The sequence below is a fragment of the Rissa tridactyla genome, chromosome 14 (genome assembly GCF_028500815.1).
Source record: "Rissa tridactyla isolate bRisTri1 chromosome 14, bRisTri1.patW.cur.20221130, whole genome shotgun sequence".
Taxonomy (NCBI): Eukaryota; Metazoa; Chordata; class Aves; order Charadriiformes; family Laridae; genus Rissa; species Rissa tridactyla.
Window position 1 is genome coordinate 9575930 of NC_071479.1, and position 19694 is coordinate 9595623.

The following is a 19694-nucleotide window of genomic DNA, read 5'->3' on the forward strand; positions in this document are numbered from 1 at the left end:
TCCCTCTTTGTGAGAAACCGCTCGCTCCTTGTTTGTGTACCGCTAGAATGGATATTAAACAGAACAATATCAGTGATTCCCGGAAAATATGCATGAGCATATGCCTGACTAAGCGCACAAACACACCGCCTGCTTACCCTCTGTTCCCACAGCACTTCCAACACGAGTTGGCTGAAGCCACCAACCTGGTGGCCACCCTTGGTCTGCAAGGAGGGGACACCACCCTCCTGCGGCAAAAGAAGAGGAGAACTACAGCGAGCGCAGGGTTACCCACGGCACAGGAGGAAACCAGCGACTGTGCGGAGCAGGAAGAAGGGAAAGACGGGGGAATCAAGGACACCAGATAGTAGAGAAAGAACTGAGACGAGGATGGTGATAAGAGAGGGTGGAGGGATTGGATGGGAAAGTTACACGCTTACATCACCCAGCAAAACAGAAAACCGGACAGCATGTTTTGAGTAAGCGCTCAAAACAGTTTTCAGTTTTAACACTGAAAAATAGAAGAGAAAGGTTGAAAGAGACAGAGGCCAAAGTGGGATTTGGCGTATAGCAAAAACAACTAAAATAAACATGTCCCCTTCCCCTGGCCAACTTCTCTGACGTTAGGGCTTCGCAATTTTTCTTCTCTTGTATCCAAAGCAAGAAAGGACAGCAAAATAAAGGATGTTAAAAGCAAGGACCATGGAAGGGTCTGGGCTGTAGAGGAGGGATGCAGAAGACTCTCTGAAATCAGAGTGTTAGCCAGAGTCAGCCAAGGTCAATGGAATTTTTTCATGATCTTTAACAGGTTTAGGATCAAATCCATGCTGCCTGCGTAAAGCTAACACCATGAATCCAGCCCCATTCTCACCAAGGGATAATCTGACTTGTATTTATATTTGTTCACAGTTTTAACTGTGATACATACCGCACCCTCACTTGGTGCTGGCAGCCTTCTAGATGTTGAACAGTCCTCAACTAAGCAAACTGTTCTGATCACTATGAACAGCTATAGTAGAAAGCAAAATTCTGGGATAAGATATTCACTCTTGTTCTCTTTTTAACTCGCCTTTTTCAGTTCTGCTCTGCTTATGTTCAGAGCAAGAGTACTTTGACTTCATGGATGGCTTTGGGGAGAGTAAACTTTATAATAGGCACTAGCATCAAATCAAAGCAGTTTACAAGATCTGCCACTTGTGTCAGAATATGTGGGGAAATAAACAAGCTGCTCTTCCTTGATCATTGGAGTTTAAATGCTCTATTGATCTGGGAAAAAAAAATCAAAGGTGCTTTGGAAATTGTGTGTGTATGTGCATGCATGCTCACACCAGAGAAAATGAAGAGAAATGTAGGGCCAAGCAGAAATAGAGAACAATCAAGCATTTCTTCTCCACGGAAAGCTGAAATAAAACGAAGAATCACATCCAGATGTCAGCTACCCCAAGGTAGGGAAATGCCCATAGAGCAATGTAAGTGTAAGGTCAGGAGAAAGGTACACCTTCATTTTTAGAAGTCTCATTTTGGGGAAAAAACAAACAAAGAAACAAAAAGGACAGCAGAGTCAATTGCTCTGTGCTCAGAACAATGCATGAAGCAAATGCTGAGAACCTAGGAAACAGAAAAGTCCAATAGATTTTGTATATTTGAAATAGAAAGAGTAATACGTACTGATCACGTAAAGACAGTATTAGATGAAAAATTTGGTAGTATTGACAGAGGAGATTAAATGAAGAGAAAGATGATATTAGACTATGTGATATAGTTGAGAGAAAAATGTAGAGGATTTTGATCAAAGAAGACTTTTCTGATCCATTTGCAAAATAATCTGGACTACAAAATTTGAAGAAGTAAGAAGCATAAAAAAGTAAATGCGTTCATTCTTACTGTGACGGGACGTAGGAACTGCCACACAGACTAAGACCAGAGAAGGGTGGGAAATGTTTGATAAAATATTTTTCTCAGGAAAAAGGGAAATTAATCAAAACAGACTATCTGTGGGAAAGGATCAGTTTTGGCAAATATTCTAACTTAAAATTTCAATAGAAGTTTCATAACTGTCAAAACACCTGATTCTTTTTTAACTTTCTGAAAATAAGAAAGCTGATATCTTTTACCGGCAAATGTTTGTCTTTCTCATAGTCAGCACTTTTCTAAACCAGTGCTTTGGATTTTAGGTACTTAAGATGTTGTCAATCTGTTCCTTCTCTTTTCCTGTCTTACATTATAGTGGTGACTCTTGGTCTTAGCTAAAGATCTTTGGTTTATAGTAGAGCACTGGGAAATTTTCTGTGGCCTGTGCTATATCAGAACCTACAAAGTGGTTATTCTGTGAATGTTTGGACTAATTATCTGCTGTTATATCCTTGACACTGCAGGAGACTGAATTGGGCAACCCAGGTGGTCCCCTCTCTGCTTCTGCTCCTATGATTTCTATCAGAGAACAGAAAAGAGGAGCTGATAAAACAATGGCTAAAATTGGAAGCAAAACTATTATACGGGAACATTTCATTTGACCCCAGTCACAGAAGGGTTTATTTTTGTTTTTTCAATATGTCTTTTTGAAAAAAGCCACTATATTTTGGCTCTTTTTTCAGGCTCAGGCCAGCACGAGCAATGGAAATCCAACGCGAAAGCGCTCAGTTAATCCCCTGGTCTTGAGAGCACCTGAAACCCGTTGGTCCTGCAGTATTTTTGTGTTAGAGCTGCTCGGGCAGGCGTTGGGGCTGCACCTCTCTTGCGACAGACCTGAAGAGCCTGGCACCTCTGTCCTGACCCAGCCAGACCTGGGCTCCAAAGGAGGCATTTCTCCACGCAAAATCCCTGCTCCACCCAGCTGGCGTGCCCCCGCTGCCTTGCACCGGGGTCAGGGCCCAGTCACCAGGGAGCTGCCCGCCAGCGCTTCAGCTCTTTGCTGAATGCACCCGGACAAGGATCTCTCCCGCCCTTGGCAAAGGCTAACGAACACACCAAGCTCGTGGGAGCAGCACCACCGGACTCCGAGGCCCTTCTTGAAAGCGGAGACCTGTCCCGTCTTCGCGAGAAAGGTGAGAGGCACCTACCTTTGTGGGGGTGTTTGGGGTTAGGGTCCCCGGGGAGCCAGCACCACTCCTCCCAGCTGCTCCAGCACTCAGTGAGACCTCTGGGATTTGGGATTTAAGTGCATCCCTCATTATGCCACGTTTGGCTGATAGTGGGCACCTCCACCTCTGCTCAGTGCGGCCATCTGTAATGTTCCCTGATGCCATGCGGAGAGGCGACGTGGGGACCTGGAGAGCAGCTTCAACCTGATGTGAAAACTTTCTGGCATCTGAATCAGCAACCAGGTCTGTCTTTCCGTGACGGCTTAGCGTGCGAACGCTCTCCAAGGGTTTCTTCTCACCCTCACCACAGAGGCCCTCGTGCTGCAGCTCTGCTCTGCGCTTCTCCAGACGTCTCCCCAAATCCCTGAGGAGAGCCCCACGGCCACTCGCTCTCCAAACACCATCCCCTCAGCTTGCTTTTTGCCTCACGTGAGTTTTTCTAACTGAAAGAGCCTGGCTTGAAATAAATCAGGCTGAAATAAAGATTGGAGAGGTGAGCTCAGCCTGGGACACATCTCCGTGCCTACAGGAAACAGCCAGACCTCATTTAGGAACCTAAATTTACAATCCTTCACACACACAGAGTCAAATTTCTCTCTTTCTTTTATTACCATTTTATTAATTAGAGCAGCCTACATGCAAGTGCTTTAAGAAAAAAACCCCACAACTTTCTTCTAACTGTGCTGTTCTGACTTCAGTGTGTACCTGGTCAAAAGACGAGTTAAAATTGGAAGTCTTACGGAAAGAAAAATCTTTTTCTTTTCCAGCTTCTGACTCTTGTCCCAGCTTCTGCAGGCTGAAGGAAATGTGGTGTTCAAATGCAAATTTTAGTAAATGACAAGCTATGCCGTATTTTTTCAGTGGCCTATTAGTCATGCCTTATCCAGATCCGTAATCATGACGTGGCTAATCATTTGAATCCATCTACGGGGAAGCCAAAACCACACAGCTACCTGTAGCCTTCAGCAATGGTGTATTGGTGGCTCGTCACCCTGGAGGAGCATCTGGGCAGGTGTTCAAGCTCCTGTCGCTTTGGTCTAGCCGTCACCCCACTCTGCCCATCTCCATGGGACCTGGCACGTGCCAGCGCTAATTAAACAACTGAACTGCAGGCTTCTGTTTGACTTACTCTATAGTCCTTCATTCTAGGACTTCATTCCTGATCAAAATAAGGAAATTCATGCAATTAAAAGACAACAGGTTGTCGAAGATGAGAAAACGCTGCATATCTATCTACCGATCATTTTAACGCCAGTGAATCTCAGAGTAAACCCTCTATTGAAGATGTCCTCAAGTTCCCAACACATCCTCTATGAGGATCAGCTCCGAGGACAGGACGCAGCTCACCGATTCTACCAGACGTGTATTAATTCAATATCAGACTCCAAAACTTCAGAAGGGAACCAAATTAACCCCCAAAAGTAAACATATATTTTTAAACCCTGTGGAGGCAACAGACTTACGCAGTGTCAATTACATATCTTTATAATTGCCCAATTATTGGACCCCAACCCAGATGTTTCTCAGTCTCTTACACGCAAGAGCTGTGGCTTTAAGTGAGCTCCACTGTGCTGCTTTTGGCATTTCTTTCCCTTTGGATTCTGCTGCAGTTTTATGTTCACCAAGGACTGAAGTTGGGAAAACATAGGCACTCCCTTACATATGAAGCTTTATTAAGTTGGGATCGTGCTCTCTGTTGGCAGGCGGAGGAATAGAGAGACAGAGGAGAATGAAAGCGGGAAGGGAAAAAAAACCAAAACAAAACACAAATAACTTTCACTCTTCAGAGCAGGCACGCCTTCTTACTCCCGCTGCCGATCATTCATCCCGCTCCTCTCAGCTCCCAGCCAGTAAAGAGTCAACATCTCACTCTTGTGAAAACATGAGCTATCCCGCTCCTGAGCCATATACTGAAAAACACACTGACAGGGACTCAGGAGGATCCTGTTTCTTAGGATGGAGTGGCATTTCCACAGTAGAACTGAAATATCTTTGATTACAACAGAAGCAAGGCCAACGGTGCTTTGAAGCGTCTTATTTTGCATGGCATGTGTATTACCTAACTCGACTACAGTCTGGACCTTAACTCCTTCCTTCACAACTAGAGATGCATTCAAAGACTCGACGGGGGAAAGCGCACAAATGTGAATGATTAATACCATGCGCGCATGTGTGTGTTTCTAAGAGGGATGTACTGTGCTGTGTGGTAGGTACGCACATCCACGGAGTGTTTGTCCAAGAACTATGCGGCCCGGGGAGGGAGGCAAGTATGCACGAGCCGAGAGCTGCCCGCGCCGGAGAGCCGCACGGCGGGAGCCGCACCAATGGAGCACAGCCCAGCTCCCAAAACGCTTCTGAGCTTTTGCGTAACACAGATCAATGGGTCAGACTTCTAGTTTCCCAACAGCTTTCCCTGACAAATGCCAGAACAGATATCAGTGAAGTCAAACAGGGCAGCAATAACATCAGTGCCAACCAGCGTGAAAATTGGCAGAGCCTGGCACCAAGGGCTGCCTATCATCAGAGACAGGGCATGGCCCGGCACAATGACGAACCCACTTAACAGCGCTGTAAAATTAGCCATTTATGAAAACAAATTGAATACTGCAGCAGAGGGTGACGTAAGGAGAGTTGGCTCCAGACAGAAACAGAAACTCCTGTAGCCTGGATTAGCAGAAGAGCTCCGTTATATCAGGGCTCAGGCACAGAAGCTGATAACAACTTGGGTCCTACATGAGATTTTTCACAGACACAAACAGGCTTCCCCTGTAGGCACACATGTGGCTCCTATAGGACTTGCAGTGACTGCTTACATGCCAGCAAGGGGGAATGGAAGGGGAGCAGTCAACACAGGCAGAGGGTGGGGGCAGAAAGTAGACGAAGATACAAGGAGGACTCCAAAAAAGAGGTGTCTTCCACTCCATCTTGCCCTCTCCCTCAGATCTATACAGTCACACAGTTTCCCACATTGCAACTGGGATGGAAGTTGGGGAGAAACTCACTTCTGGCACTGTCGGCATGTTTGACCCGGTCCCTGGCCCCCCAAATGCCCAGAAGGGCTCTTGATTTCAGTGGGATCCTACAGATGCAACTTCAACAGCAGAACAGGGCTCCCGAGTCTGTCACATCCCAAAACAGTGAAAATGAGAAAGCCAAGAGTTTTGGCAGCCAGAACCCTTGATTTCCTCATTGAGGGAAGCGTAATCTCTCCCTAAGCTTGCTGCAGGTCTGGGAGGCTGTGGTGTGCGGAGGATACTCCGAGTGAGTTCCTCTTGGACCTCTTCCAGGTGTTTACACACAGAGCCAAACCTGGCTCCTCTTCAAGAGTGCGTGTGAGGGGGGGAAGGGGAGCTGAAAAATAAAATAAAAATCACAAAGTCCTCCCGAGCTGAGCTGCAAGCTCTACGGTGCTAAACTGGGGCATTTCTTTTCATTTTTCACAGTGGAATGTTATTTCCATGCATAAAATGGGTCAAGTGTTTCATACAGGCAACAACCCAACCTCCCCCATCCAATTAAAGTATTTTACTACAAATGATCTTTGTGTGTGTTTGTAGAGGTTCCCTATTGTGTGAATGAGAGATATTTGCACCAAAGGCAAACACGGGGTCTTAGGTGTTGGATTAAACACATTAAAAAACACACCGATGGTGTTTTGCCACTGATGAGGTCGGTGTAAACCCAAATTCTACCCTTCCTAACTTGAAAGGGAAGCACTTTGAGCCCTGAGGTTTAAGTTCAGATTGGGAACCAGGAGAGTGGAGTATGAGAAAGCCAGGGGAAACAAAGCAAGTAATAATCTATTTCACCTATGAAATCAACTCATCTGCCCATCCTACTGAAGGCACAAGGGACCAGCCCATGCCCGGCATCTCCTGCCCACCCCGCAGCCACACACACCCCACGTCCCCCTCCTCGCGAGCCAGCAGAGCAGCTGGGATTGGGGAAAGTTAAGGAAACGCACTGCCGAGTTTCATCTCGGTTTTTGTTTTCCTTAGGACAAAGCAACTTTCCCGGGAGAGGACAGTGGCACGGGGACGGGGCAGCGGGGCTGGAGGAGACGGGGGTGGCAGGGAGAGGCGAGCTGGGCTGGGGGAGCAGCCACCAAACCACCGGCACCAGCAGCCGCTGCCTTCTGGTGGGAAGTGACTCCAGTTAAAGGGAAAGGGGAAATCCTCCCTGTCTCTTTAAGGCATCCTAGGACATGGAAACTTTGTACTTTCAGGGAATCTCCTTGCCAAAAGAACTGTAAAACATGTCTTCCTCTCCCCCCCCCCCTTCTCTTTCTGACTTGTTTTCTTTTTTTTTTTTTTTTTAAGGGCATTTCCATTTTCTATGACTTCCTTCAGAGCAAAGATGGATGTGGCGACATTTATAAGGGTTTGTAACCCTCCGAAAAGTATCCGATTTCACGACAACTTTGCTGCACTTTATCACTAAAGCGGGGAGAGGGCGGGAGGTGGCAGGAGGGAGGGGGAGAGGGAGCGAACGCAGGGAAAAGGACCCAAATTCATGATGGGCTCATAAAATTTAAATAAGAAAAGTGCAATATTCCTCATTATTGTTCAGCTCAGACAGCTTAGACTGGTAGCTGCTTTGAGTACTAAATGATTTTATAGGGCTATTTGACCTTACAATCATTTGTGTTACACTTGCCATTGCTAAGGGGAGACAAAAATACTCAGCACATCCTCTAGCTGCAGTGCTAGTCGCAGCCCTCGACGAGTGTCGAGGGGTTGGGAACTTTATAAACTCATTTGATTCATTTGAGGTTTCACAATAGCCAAAAGTTCCTTTATAGCTTTTTGGAAACCACATGCTAACATTGCATCTAAAAAGGTACCAGTGAAGTACACTAAAAAGCTAATAAAACTAAGGAAATCACATAAGGACCTTAGATATGCATTTCTTTGCAGCCACACACTAGACACATGCATTTGTTTTCATACATACATACAAGCTACTTTCAAACACTCTGTCTACAGTTTTCCAACCTGAAAACTAAGTAAAAACCCACCATAAGAGCTCTCTCTCCTATCTGCACCTTAATCCTTACACACAGAAATCAAGAAACTCCCCAGGATACTGCCATTTCCCTATGCAAAAGTTTACATAACTTTTTCTGCGAGCATATACTTTCAGCCAGTTTGCCGAGCTCCGGCATTTCACCAAATATATATATAATAAACGCACCCCAGCATGTTTCCACATGCACTCACATACATACGTACGTTGCAAGGCACACACGCACATTTAAATGTACACACACATCTCCTATACACACGCACGCCTACAGCTGGCTGTTCTGCCGGCTCCCGAAACGTAAAAGGGATGCTGCAGCCACAGGCACGCCGAACTACCTACCTGCAATGACAGCCGGAGATCTCTGTCCTCCTTCAGCTTTCAGCCACACTTGCAAAGTGAAGGCATCTCGGGGCAGCTCAATATCTGCCTTCAGCCGCAGCTGATCACCTTGTCCACTGAAATAGAGCGCCCTGCTCGGGGTAAGGGACTCCTCTTCGTCCTTTACCTCCCGCTGTTGCCTCCTGCGGGGGACATGCCCAGGCTCCAGCCCAGCAGTGGAGCGCCTTCCTCGGGCTAACCTGGTGGCACAGGTGCCCGGGGCCGTGTAGCGGAGCTGGCGGCTGTGCCTGGTGTCCCTTCTTGCCCTGCGGGAGCGCTCGTCCATCCCACATTCGGGTCCACTGGCTAGGGCTGTACAGAGAAGCGCAAGAGGCAGCAGCAAACTCCAGAGCTGCATTTCCAATCTTCCCCCCCCTTCTCCCCTGCAAATCCTCCCGATCTGCCAGCTTTGGGCTCCTCCTTGCCTTGACTTTCTTCTCTTGTTCACCCTTCTTGGTATTTGCTCTTTTTATAACCCTTCTCAGTTGCTTTTTCTTTTCTTTTTTTCTTTTTCTTTCTTTCTTTTTCCTGCTTATAGATTTTTTTTTCCTTAAAACAAATAAAAATAAAATAAATCAAAACTCCTTCTTGGTTGAAATGTATTTCTCTGTTCTTCCTCCTCTATCTGTCTTCTTCTCCTCTATTCCTCCACAGCTGGAATTCCTCTCTCTCTTCTTTTCTCTGCTGGATTTTCTTCCCTTTATTTTTTTCTTCTTAAAAAAAACACACACACACTCTCTCTCACACACACAAAACAAAACAAAAAAACAAAACAACCCCCCCCCCAGCTTTCTCCAAGACTAAGACCCACTGATTTCCCTCCCCCCAAAAGATGCTCTAATCTATTTATTTTTTTGGCCTCCTTTATAACATAAGCCACAACCCCCTCCTTCCCCCCAACCTCCCCCCCTCCCTTCTTCTCCACAAAATGAAAGAAAAGAGAAAAAGCCCCTCAGAAGATGAGTAAACAAGAATATGCTAATCTACTCTAGGGTGCTCCACCTTCCCAATTGAATGATTCCCATTAAAACTGCAGGGATCATGACTAATCAATCAGCTTGAAGGAGCAGATAGCTCCAGAGGTTCAAACACTTTTGCTGTTTTCTTTTTCCCCCTTCTTTTCCTCTCTTCCGCTTTCCCCCTATCACTTTCCCCCCCTCTTATTTATTTTTTAAAGACAATCAAGATGAATGGATCAATGTGACAAAAATCCTGCACCCCCCTTTTTGCAATCTCCCCAGCTTTCTTTCTTAGTCCAGTCCAAAACACACATTCCTATTTTTTTTCTTGGCAAAAGAGAAAGCTATTTCTCCTCTCAGACTCCCCGTTGCACTTTGCTGGTAAACCTTATGCTCCTCTGCAGCACATAAAGAGTCTTGAAACTTGAGTCTCAGATATTTTTTTAATTGCTTGCTTTCTTTCTTTCTCTCTTTTTCACTCTCTCTCTCTTTTTCTAATTCTTTCTTTTCCTCTTATTATTTTCTTAAAGTTATGCAATCAGCCAGGCTCCCCCTTTTGTGGTCCCCCTCAGTGCAGTTGTGTGCAGCTAATCCAAATGTTGCATCAAAGGTCCCCATCGAATCATCAGGAGCTAAAAGGAGAGAAGCTTTTTGAAGAGCATTTGCCTTCCAGAAGCTGTAGCAACAGAGCAGGATTTGGCTTTTGAATGCTCCAAAGACTCCTGGTTTTTTTTGAAATAATAATTAAAAAAAATTTGTTAATTTTATTGGTGGATTGAGTCAAAAAATCCTCTCTCAATATTGCTAATTTTTCAGTCTAAGGAATTCAGCTCTCCTGGTCTCCTTGGCTTAGTTGTAGCCACAGGTAAGATTCTGGCTGCTTGCTGGTTTGTAGATCTCTGTTTCTGAGCTGGGACGTTTCCTTTTTTTCTCCTTTCTTTTTTTTTTTTTTAATATTTTTTTTTCACTCTTGAAAGATCTCAAAAGCTCCCCCTGATGGCAACAAAAAGGATTTTTCTAAGTACTTAATAAGTGGAAATGACTTAGCAGTAGCACACTCTGAATCTCCAGGCCACTATTCCACTCGGAAGAAGTCCAGTAGAACCAAGTTAAATGCCACCAAATTCAGTCACAAACCCAGTAACCCACAGCATCCTCTTCTTCCACCTCAAAATTAACGACTGTCACACCTTACTTTCCTATGAACTTTTAACAGCAATCAAGCAAGCAAGTTTTCCTGGGACTGTAATCTTTCTGCTTTTGCAGATTACCCTGTTAGTATGAGTGTGTTAAGGCTACTTACGCTTAGAATACACATGATAAAATCAATGAAAGTAAATTTTTCAATGAGACAGAGTTGTTGCACACTTGCAAGGCTTCCAAGAGATATTTTTCCAGTTTCTTACTAATCTGCAAACACTCAAGAATGTACAATTGGCATTTTCAGAGATGTTGGATATATCCCCGAAGTCCCACCAGAAGTCCACAAGAACTACAGTTGCCCCTCTCCAACCAACCAGCCCGTCCCTCCGCACCAGCTCCACTCACAAGAAAGACACAAAATACTGGCAACATCTACAAAGTTTTTAATAGAAGACCTCAAAGCAATTAAGCTTCTCAACAACCAAGAGGAAACTGTTAGTTAGGAAACAAACTATACCACGGTATAAACTCCCATAAATGTCCCGAAGAACACAGAGGGACTCAAAAAGGACACTTACATGTCTGTGCCTGCTTGGCGGAAACAATGTAAGATCAAGAGCTACAGCACTGCACTTCACTATTCTAATTTAACACATAGAGGACAATGCAAATCAAACAAAAAATTCAAAAATCTATAAGGAATCTGTTCAACTTCAAATAAGAGCTAAGCCAGGAAGAGTCCCACTGCCGGGGACACTGCTTTCGCCACTTGACAACTCCCCCAAAGTCCCCGGGAACTTTGCCCACGTCGAGTCTGGAAGAGCAGGCTCTTTAACTTAAATAATGCGGGTTCCAGTTTTTCCAGGGGAAAAAGCTAATTCTGTGAAATCACAATGTTTCTTAGGGACATTATGATTTGGCTGAAATCATCAAAGAAAATTATTGAACTATTTCAATTTGATGGCACTGCACCATCTCATTTTGAACACATTTGACCTTCTCTCTCTTACGATATTACTGGCAAAAGAAAGGGTTTCACTGTGACCAAAACGCAACCCTTCGATGCATCAGACTGCAACTCCAGTAACAAGTTCTGAGGTATTCTTGCTAGAAAGGAAAAACCCAAAGCTCAGCTTTCTGTGCTCATGGAAGACAGAAGAAAGCATGGAAAGATGGACTTTACCTCCTGACCACGCATTACATTCTCAATCAGTTTTCTTTCTAAGACATAGCAAAAGCATAAAGAAAACGTGATACATAAAGTCCTGAGTGACAAAGAACAGAGAGTGGAAGAGATGTGATTTTAGGAATAGTGAGTAAATCTGGGATTCCTTAAGTCTGTGGGTCAGATCTAACTTCCCTGACAACAGATGAAATTCTACCCTGCACAGATGGACATTTATTCTCCGCTTAAGCCAGTACTTAAGTGATGTACGGGCCTTCTGGCAGGGGGGTTCTACCCAAGGAGAATAATCCTCCTGTTGAACTCGAGTGGAGTATTCTCCTAAGTAAAGGGAGCAGGATATTGTCCTGCATCGAGAGGTATTTTCACAAGAAAAAGGAAAAAAAGCACCAAACCCTAGATACACATATAGAGACAAGAATTAAAATAGATATTTATGATATTATGCCAAAAAAATAGCACTGAGCTACATGCTGTATGCAGTCATTATAAGGAGAAATACTCAGCAGGAATCTTCGCTGAAGCTGCCAATAACTCCCAGGTTCAAGACTAGAGCTGAGTGAATAAATCATAACAAATAATGGTTTTGTCAAATTTTGACTTTTTTTTTTTCTGCTATTTGCAAGCAGTCTGCAAAACCTCTCAAATATGTTTGAAATTATATGCCCATTTCTTCCTCATATTCAGTATTTCTCTAAGGCCAATTAGCACACAATTTACTGTAATGTACACATTTTCACATTTGTTCTGTGTTAATTAGGCAAGGAAGTCACACAGCATTATTTTTGGCTCCCTGGGGGCCAGGTTTAATCACTCATGGTATAGTAAATTTACTAATTTTACATACGATGGGAGATTCCACCACTTGAAACTTTCCTTGTGAAAAGCAGCGTTGGCTCTTCAAATTACTCACATGAAGGTCAATTAAAAACAATGTTTCTTGAAAGTCGAGCTGAAAAGTCTGCCAGTTACAGCTGAATTGAGGCCCTACTATTTTGGGCAAGTATTTGTACATATTTGTCCTCACTGTGCACAACTCCATCAATCACAGCAGAGGTTTGCATGGTTTTTACCCCTCACCGATATCCCAATCAAGTCTCTCCCAGCTTGGCTTGGGTTGAGGATCGCGGAAACGCAATCCAACAGCTACTCTGTTCAGAATCAGACAGGGCCCAGACACCAGATTTTAATGCAACGTGTTGGATTCAGGGAATATTTTATGCAATCAACAATGGTATGATAGGAATCACGCTGCCCCCACAGAATAGTGAGGAATGAAACCCAAAGAGCCGAGAATAGCTTCAAAGCAAAAGGGATTTGGGCATTCTGGGTTGCGAATCCCATAAAGTCCAGCGCCTCGTAGGAGACAGATAGAGCCACTCGCTCGGTGTCACGATGGCGAGACAGGGGTTGTGTTGGGTGGAACATGGCTACAGCTCCTCGTGAGCCCAAGAAAACGCAGAAATGCTAATAACTGAAAAACCAGCAATAAAAAAAATGTCAAACATGTTCTGCCTTGGAAAAGATTTAACACAAGACCTAATTGGGACTCAGCGTAAATTCGCCAGTTTTTTAAAGATTTTCTCTCTCTGTCCTCCCTCCTCCTAATTGAAAAAGGACCAACGATTAAAAGTCTGTGTGCTGCCTTTACTGTCGCACTCCATACAATAACAATCTTGTAACTATTGCCTGCATGCTCCTAATTCCATACAGCTCCGCTAACTCGAGCAGAAATCAGAACACCAGCGCTACATTGCCTTTATTAGTGGATTAGAGACTCTTCTACTGCTGGTCCCCCAGTTGTCCCATATGTAAAACACACACTATGTTAATTTACATCAATAAAACAGCTTCATGTCAATTTGAAATACACCATTTAATCCAGAAAAGTTTACTGAACAATTAAGAAGTGCAATAAATGACAATCAAGACTAAACATATAATTGATGACTTTATGAAGGTATCAGTAATTTTATAAGGTAATTTGCAGTCAGTGCTATAAATTCCTATTTAAACCTGGCATACCATTTTTTTTTGCCCTGCAGAGAGCTGTATTTCCTAACAATACTGATGCCTGTTCGCCTGGAATTCTGTTACTTTATCCTCCAAATTTCCCTCATGAAATATCATATTTCCAGAAAAGTTAGATATTCTTTGTATTTTTCACCACATTCTTGAAATACATTCTTGGGGGTGGGGCAATAATCTCTGTTCTACGACACTAGTGAGAGCAAAAAGACATGGTAGGTGATGTAAGCAATTGGACACATTCTTCCCTTTCAATTAAACCATGTAAATGCTGATTAATTCAGTGGGTCCATTTTAATTTGGACTGTATACTGTAATTCCAGGTGTTTGGGATGGACTGCCCAGATGAAATCCTTGCTCAGGCATGAAGAGAAGAACAACCACGGACCTCACCTATGTGGTGCCAGCCACCACTCCCAGGTCACCTTCCTGGGACCAAAGACACAGACGTGAGGACGGACAAGGCTTATTGTGAGCAGCCCTGGTGGGTCCCTCGGGGTGACTCCGGGGCCAGGCCCTTTACCCCTCACTTCTGCAGGGCCACGTCCCAGTCTGGGAGAGCACCGCGCAGGCAAAGGAGGCAGGTTCCTAAACCAGCAGACTGATGGGGGCAGCAAAATCACAGCCTAAAGCAAAAGATGCCGAGAGGAGGAAGGACCTCCTGGGTCTCAGAAGTGCCCACAGCACCTTGCTCACCGGCCCCACACCGCCGGGGCATCCGAGGGGCTCCCCTCTGCACCCACGGCAGGAGCGAGCTCCCAGCACCCTCCCCAGGACCTCCTGGCATTGCCCCTGCTTGGGGCAAAGTCCTGCTTGGAGGCCCCTGCCCCTTTTGGGCAGGTTTAAAAACCCAACCGGAACACAAAAACTCTTTGCCACACTTTCCCCTCTCATTCAAGGAGACTTGAAATGACACTATTTTAAAAGTCTGTTTGCCCAGAGATTTCAGGTCCTGAGATGAAACCCAGAACTGCAGAATACTATTTTTATTGGTTCCGCACTTCTTGCCCAATGAGGAATTTCTAAGGGGCCAAGAGAAGGAACTATCAAATGTTGCTCCTGAAAAAACAGGAGAGTGCACGAGGAAATAGCCTGATTTTCCAGAATGCAAGATGTGTTATGGGGTTCCCAAACCACCTCACCCAAAGGCTGCATGCCCTCCAGTATTTCTGGGGTTGGGGCAATTGCTGAGGTAAGAGAATTAGACTGGTTGGGAAGGAAAGGGGAACAAGACAAGGCGTCAACTGACCAGGAGGGGAAAAACTCCTTGTGATTTACATCTCCTAGTGATTTCAAATACCTGTAAATAGGCTGATGTCCTGCAGGAGGAGGACTGCACAGGGCCACTGCTTTATTCATCCCTGTGTATCTTCAGTTTGTTCGGGCTGCCTCGCTGCAGTCTGGGACTCCGGAGAGCTGTATCCATGACAGGACCCACAAGCCCACCCTGTCATCTGCCGGGACCACCTCAAATCCATCTTCCATACACAAGCTTCCAAAACAGCCAAGACCAAATCCGGAGGGTGACGGGGGAGGAGAAAAGGTTGTTTCACTGAACCAAAGAATTATCGGACAGCACCAGACAGTCTGAAACAACTCTAAGACAGAAAAGACAGGGGCTCGCTTGTTACACAGGGGTCCCCTGTCTTTGTAAACATATGGTACATTAGCAGATACCTTCCACCCAAAGAGGCATGTATCCACAACACAAAATACACCACTGCAGTTGCTGTTAATTAGTCACTGCCCCATTGGCAAGTCTCAGCCGAGAGGTCAAGGACTGGGTGAGCTCTGGAGCCTAAACTATCCTCTTAGGCCTACTAATGTCTTCCCCACAAGATAAATAGCATGCATGGGTGCAGAGGGGAGCGGGGCTGCCTAGGAGAGGCACATGGGGCCTCTGCTAGCTGGGTACCTGTTCAGAAGATACATGGGAGGTCATCAGTCTTCCAGTGCTCTGCTCTGACATTCTCCTCTAGCCATACATCACTTTTAAAACATTAAGGAGAGCGAGGTCATTATCAGCTGTCCTGGAGGAGGAACACAGGAGAAGCGGCGGGGTGGACAGGGTGGCTCCCTCGGGCAGGGTGGCATCGGGTGGGTCCAGGAGGTGGGGATGGAGAAGAGGGCTCTGCTTGCTGATCTCTCAGCTCCCCCAAAGTGTAGTCAGCACAGTGTGGTACTGTATCAGAAGAGCCACACAAGCTGCTCTGAAAGCCAGAAGGGAAGTCTGGTGCTGGCACGTAAGCATGCATGGGGAGAGACAAGGAGCAGGACTCAGACAGACAGATGGAAATTCACGGCTCGGGAATCATCTAGAAAATTCAAACATATCAGGCCATGTTTTGGTATTCACAGGCATCATCTACAAGAAAGTTTAACATACCCAAATGTTTTCCCTAAACTAAATTTCTGCTCCAATGCCAGTACTAACAGGATTAACAAGAGAAACCTGTCGTGTCTTGCTATTGAAGAAGATAATCAAGCAAATGATAAACAAATTGATCAAGAGAAAGACACTGTGTGTCATTCTGCAGCAAGAAAGCCAAAAGACAGAATTCAGAGGAAAAGCTTCTCTCTGCATTTGAGAGCTATTCCCAGTGAAACGGGATTTCCCCTTTCTGCTTTCATTTGAATGGCATTTGAAAAACACAGCTGCAGAGTCCCATGCACAGAAGGTATGGAGCCAAGTGGGGAGCCCTCCCAGCCAGGCCGTCACAGCCTTCAGCAGCAGATCGGAATTTAGCAGTTTGTCCTGTCTGCGCAGCACACAGGGCCCAAGTCAAGTCCTTGGCTCAAATGCTCCCAAGCCTCAACAGGCATCTGGTCCTCATCCGGACCTGGGTCCTCGAGATCAACCATAAATCAGCAGTCAAACTTCTGCCCCAAAGCTGACACAGGAGCCTTCATCAGTCCAAATGAAACGGCATGTGAATCAACCTCTGTCAAACTGCGGATTACACCTTAAACGTGAAGTTCAGAGCAAGGCAGGCAGGATCCGGCATTGCAGAGCCAGGTGATCACCTGCCTGCCTGGAAGATAGATCTAGTCTTTTCAGCCACGTGCCTAGCTCCAGAATTTGAAAAATCTCTAACTTTCTCTGGCATCCCCTTGCATCTGAAGCAAGCGCTCCAGAGTCCTCCCTTCCTGATCCCAGCCATGCTGTCAGGCTTCCCCATCCTTATACCAGCCTTGCACCCCGGCTGCTTCATCTTCCTCTGCCCCCAGAACCCACAGATATTAATTGATTTGTCAAAGGAAAGTTCAGGCAACGATGTATTAAATCAAAACATTCCACTCATGCCTCCCAGGCTTCTCAGTGCAACTGAGATTCCTCAAATACAGTTAAAAAAAAAAAAAACAACAAAAAAAACCCAAGACAAAACAAAACGGAGAAGGAAAGAACAGAAAGAGTGGAAACAGAAACCAGACGGATGAAAAACAGAAGAAAAAAGAAAACCAACAACAAAACACAAATAAATTGGAGGACAGCCCTCACTAAGAGCTGCAGGTTGGGGTTTTTTTTTGTTAAGAATTTGGCATCAGTGGCTTTCTGTGATATGTCACTGCGTGAAATAAATACAATATAGCAAGCATTATAGGAAACAACTGCCATATGTGAGGGTGGTGGCAGCCTGTGCTTTCCCCGCCACCCCCTACCGCTTTCGTCTGCACTAAAGCTGCGTTTAAACTAGTGAAATCCATCTCTATCTGTCTTAATGCATAAATACATTTTCAGCCAAGACCCACCACTGTCTACAGTTGTATGGCAACTCTCAATCGAAATGTCTAAGCAGGGTTTTGACTTTATCCCCAGCTCATTGTTAATGCATTTAACAGGATTTTCAAAAATTCCCTTTGCTCTTTGAGGTGATACCCGGTTCTCCAGTGATACGGAGCAGATCTCTCTGATGCAGTACAGCTCGCTATTGAGTGTCAAACCCTGTTTGCCCACTCGCATAGAAAAACAGAAAACATCATATGGACAGCTATAAAAGCTGCAGAGAACTGGAGCTGAGAAAACTACAACCTTGTTTGTATTGGAAGATATTTCGTGTATCCCAGTTTTAAAACTGCTTGTTACTGCACGAGTAGATCTGTGCACAGAATTGTGCACTGAATGGACCGGACTGTTGAAATGGCAGCTCAGATACACTGCTAAAGCAGGTAATTAAACCGATGAGTACGTGAATGACCTGGTTAAGAATCTCAAGAAAATAGAAAATTCCTCAGGAGGCAAAAACTAGAATTGACATATCAAAATTTATCCTGTAGCAAAAAATAGTCCCCTTTCATTCCTTTGCCACCATTGCTTTAAAAAAGAACGAGGAAAAAGAAAAGGGCATCAAATGAAAACCCAAATAATACATGAAAACATTCTCCAAAACTAGACAGGCATAGAAGCACAAAGCCCTGTATATATTCAATACTATTTTTAGAATGCATTTAAACCTACAGACTTCAAAATTAATTCTCTAAAGTCCATTTCTATAGCGCAATACAAATCTCATTAAATTCCATAGTTCACAATATTTATACAAGAAGGTACCCTTTGCTATTAAATGCTATAGGACCTGCCCAGAAAGGTTAGCAACTCTTTCTAGGATACCAAAATCTTTTCAGTTCAGTTCATCGCTAAAAAAAGGGTGGACTGATTTTAATTTGATCAGACTTCAGTTGTTGTCAGAGTAGTTTACTGAACAGTTACCATGAAAAATAGGGAGGCTTTCTGTTCATAAATGAAATCAACTTTGTTAGGAGTATTCACAATATTTCAGCCTTTAAAATGTCACGTGCCGCAAACAGTGGATGCTTTGTGGCAAGTAACGTATTGCCAACTTTTAATAGGAATAGCTGCACGTGGAGTTTACAGCAATTACTTTGTGGGGAACGTGGACAGCTTTCTCGCTACAGGTGAGTGGGGTGATGAGCCCCATTGTACAGGTTGAGGCAAATCAACCAAAATCAAGAGCTATATAGGTCTGTTGGTGCCTACCTTTCCAATTATGCCAGTGGAAGTAAAGGATTTAAATAGGAGTTGATGTTTGCATATTCAACTAAGTTTCTACCAGGTTGCAACGATCACTGTTCTTTTTCCGACCTTGTCAAGTATGGCCAAGGTTATCAAGTTGACCTGATGCTTTTTGATTGCCTTCTGTGACGTATATTTTTTGGAGGACTTCATGAGCCTTCACTCCTCAAAACCTCACCTAGAATCCACCTGAAGGTACCAGGAGGTAACAGAGGGACCAGGGCAGAGGTGCAGCAGACAAAAGGACGTGCCAGCATTTATTATACAAGTTCAAGCCTCCATCCTTCTATGTCTAGCATCTTTTGCCAACACCAAATTCACCAAGACTGCCATCAGAAAAACGCAATTGAAAAATTAGAAAGATTATCAGGCTCAAGAACCAGTACTTTAAACCGCATCCTATATTGGGTTTTTGTTTCCTTGTTACACTAACTTACTTTTAAATAAGACTGATTGTAACAATGGCACGAAATTAAGAGAGAGAGAGGGAAAAAGGAAGAAAAAAAAAAGAAAAAGGGAAGAAAAACACTCTCTGTTTGTTTAGATTGGGTCACATTGTGAATTTAGGTTTCATTTTTCTCTTAATTTTGTGCAAAGATTGGCCTTAAGAAGAAACACATTTCTGGAACTGGGAACCTACAGCATGGTACAGCTTTCAAGACACCATGCCAAAGTGTCTCTTTAATTATTTTTTAGATGAATTTTCCTTGTTCTGAGCTAATGGGTAACAGACCATGTCACAAAAAATATTCCACATCCCTATTTATTCAGCAGAGAAGAGCTTTTTCTAAAAGTTTTCAAGGGGTTTAAAAACTATAGGCAGAGAGTCCTCAGAACCGACGCCTACAGGCTGCAGGCATCTAGTTCAGGTTCACCGGAGCCACACT

The 19694-nt window shown here is 44.5% G+C and overlaps 1 protein-coding gene across 3 annotated transcripts in view; it reads right to left on the reverse strand.

Annotated features, from left to right (window-relative positions):
• Window positions 1-19694, reverse strand: part of PAPPA (pappalysin 1) — a 234598-nt gene that overhangs the window by 174684 nt on the left and 40220 nt on the right. The window contains exon 1 of one of the 3 annotated variants that reach the window (XM_054221054.1): window positions 8424-8826. The exons of the other annotated variants lie outside the window; for them this stretch is intronic. Coding sequence (XP_054077029.1) covers window positions 8424-8820 — 397 coding nt within the window. The 5' untranslated portion in view covers window positions 8821-8826. Of the gene's footprint in view, window positions 1-8423; window positions 8827-19694 lie in introns of those variants that run through there. 3 annotated transcript variants of the gene reach the window in all.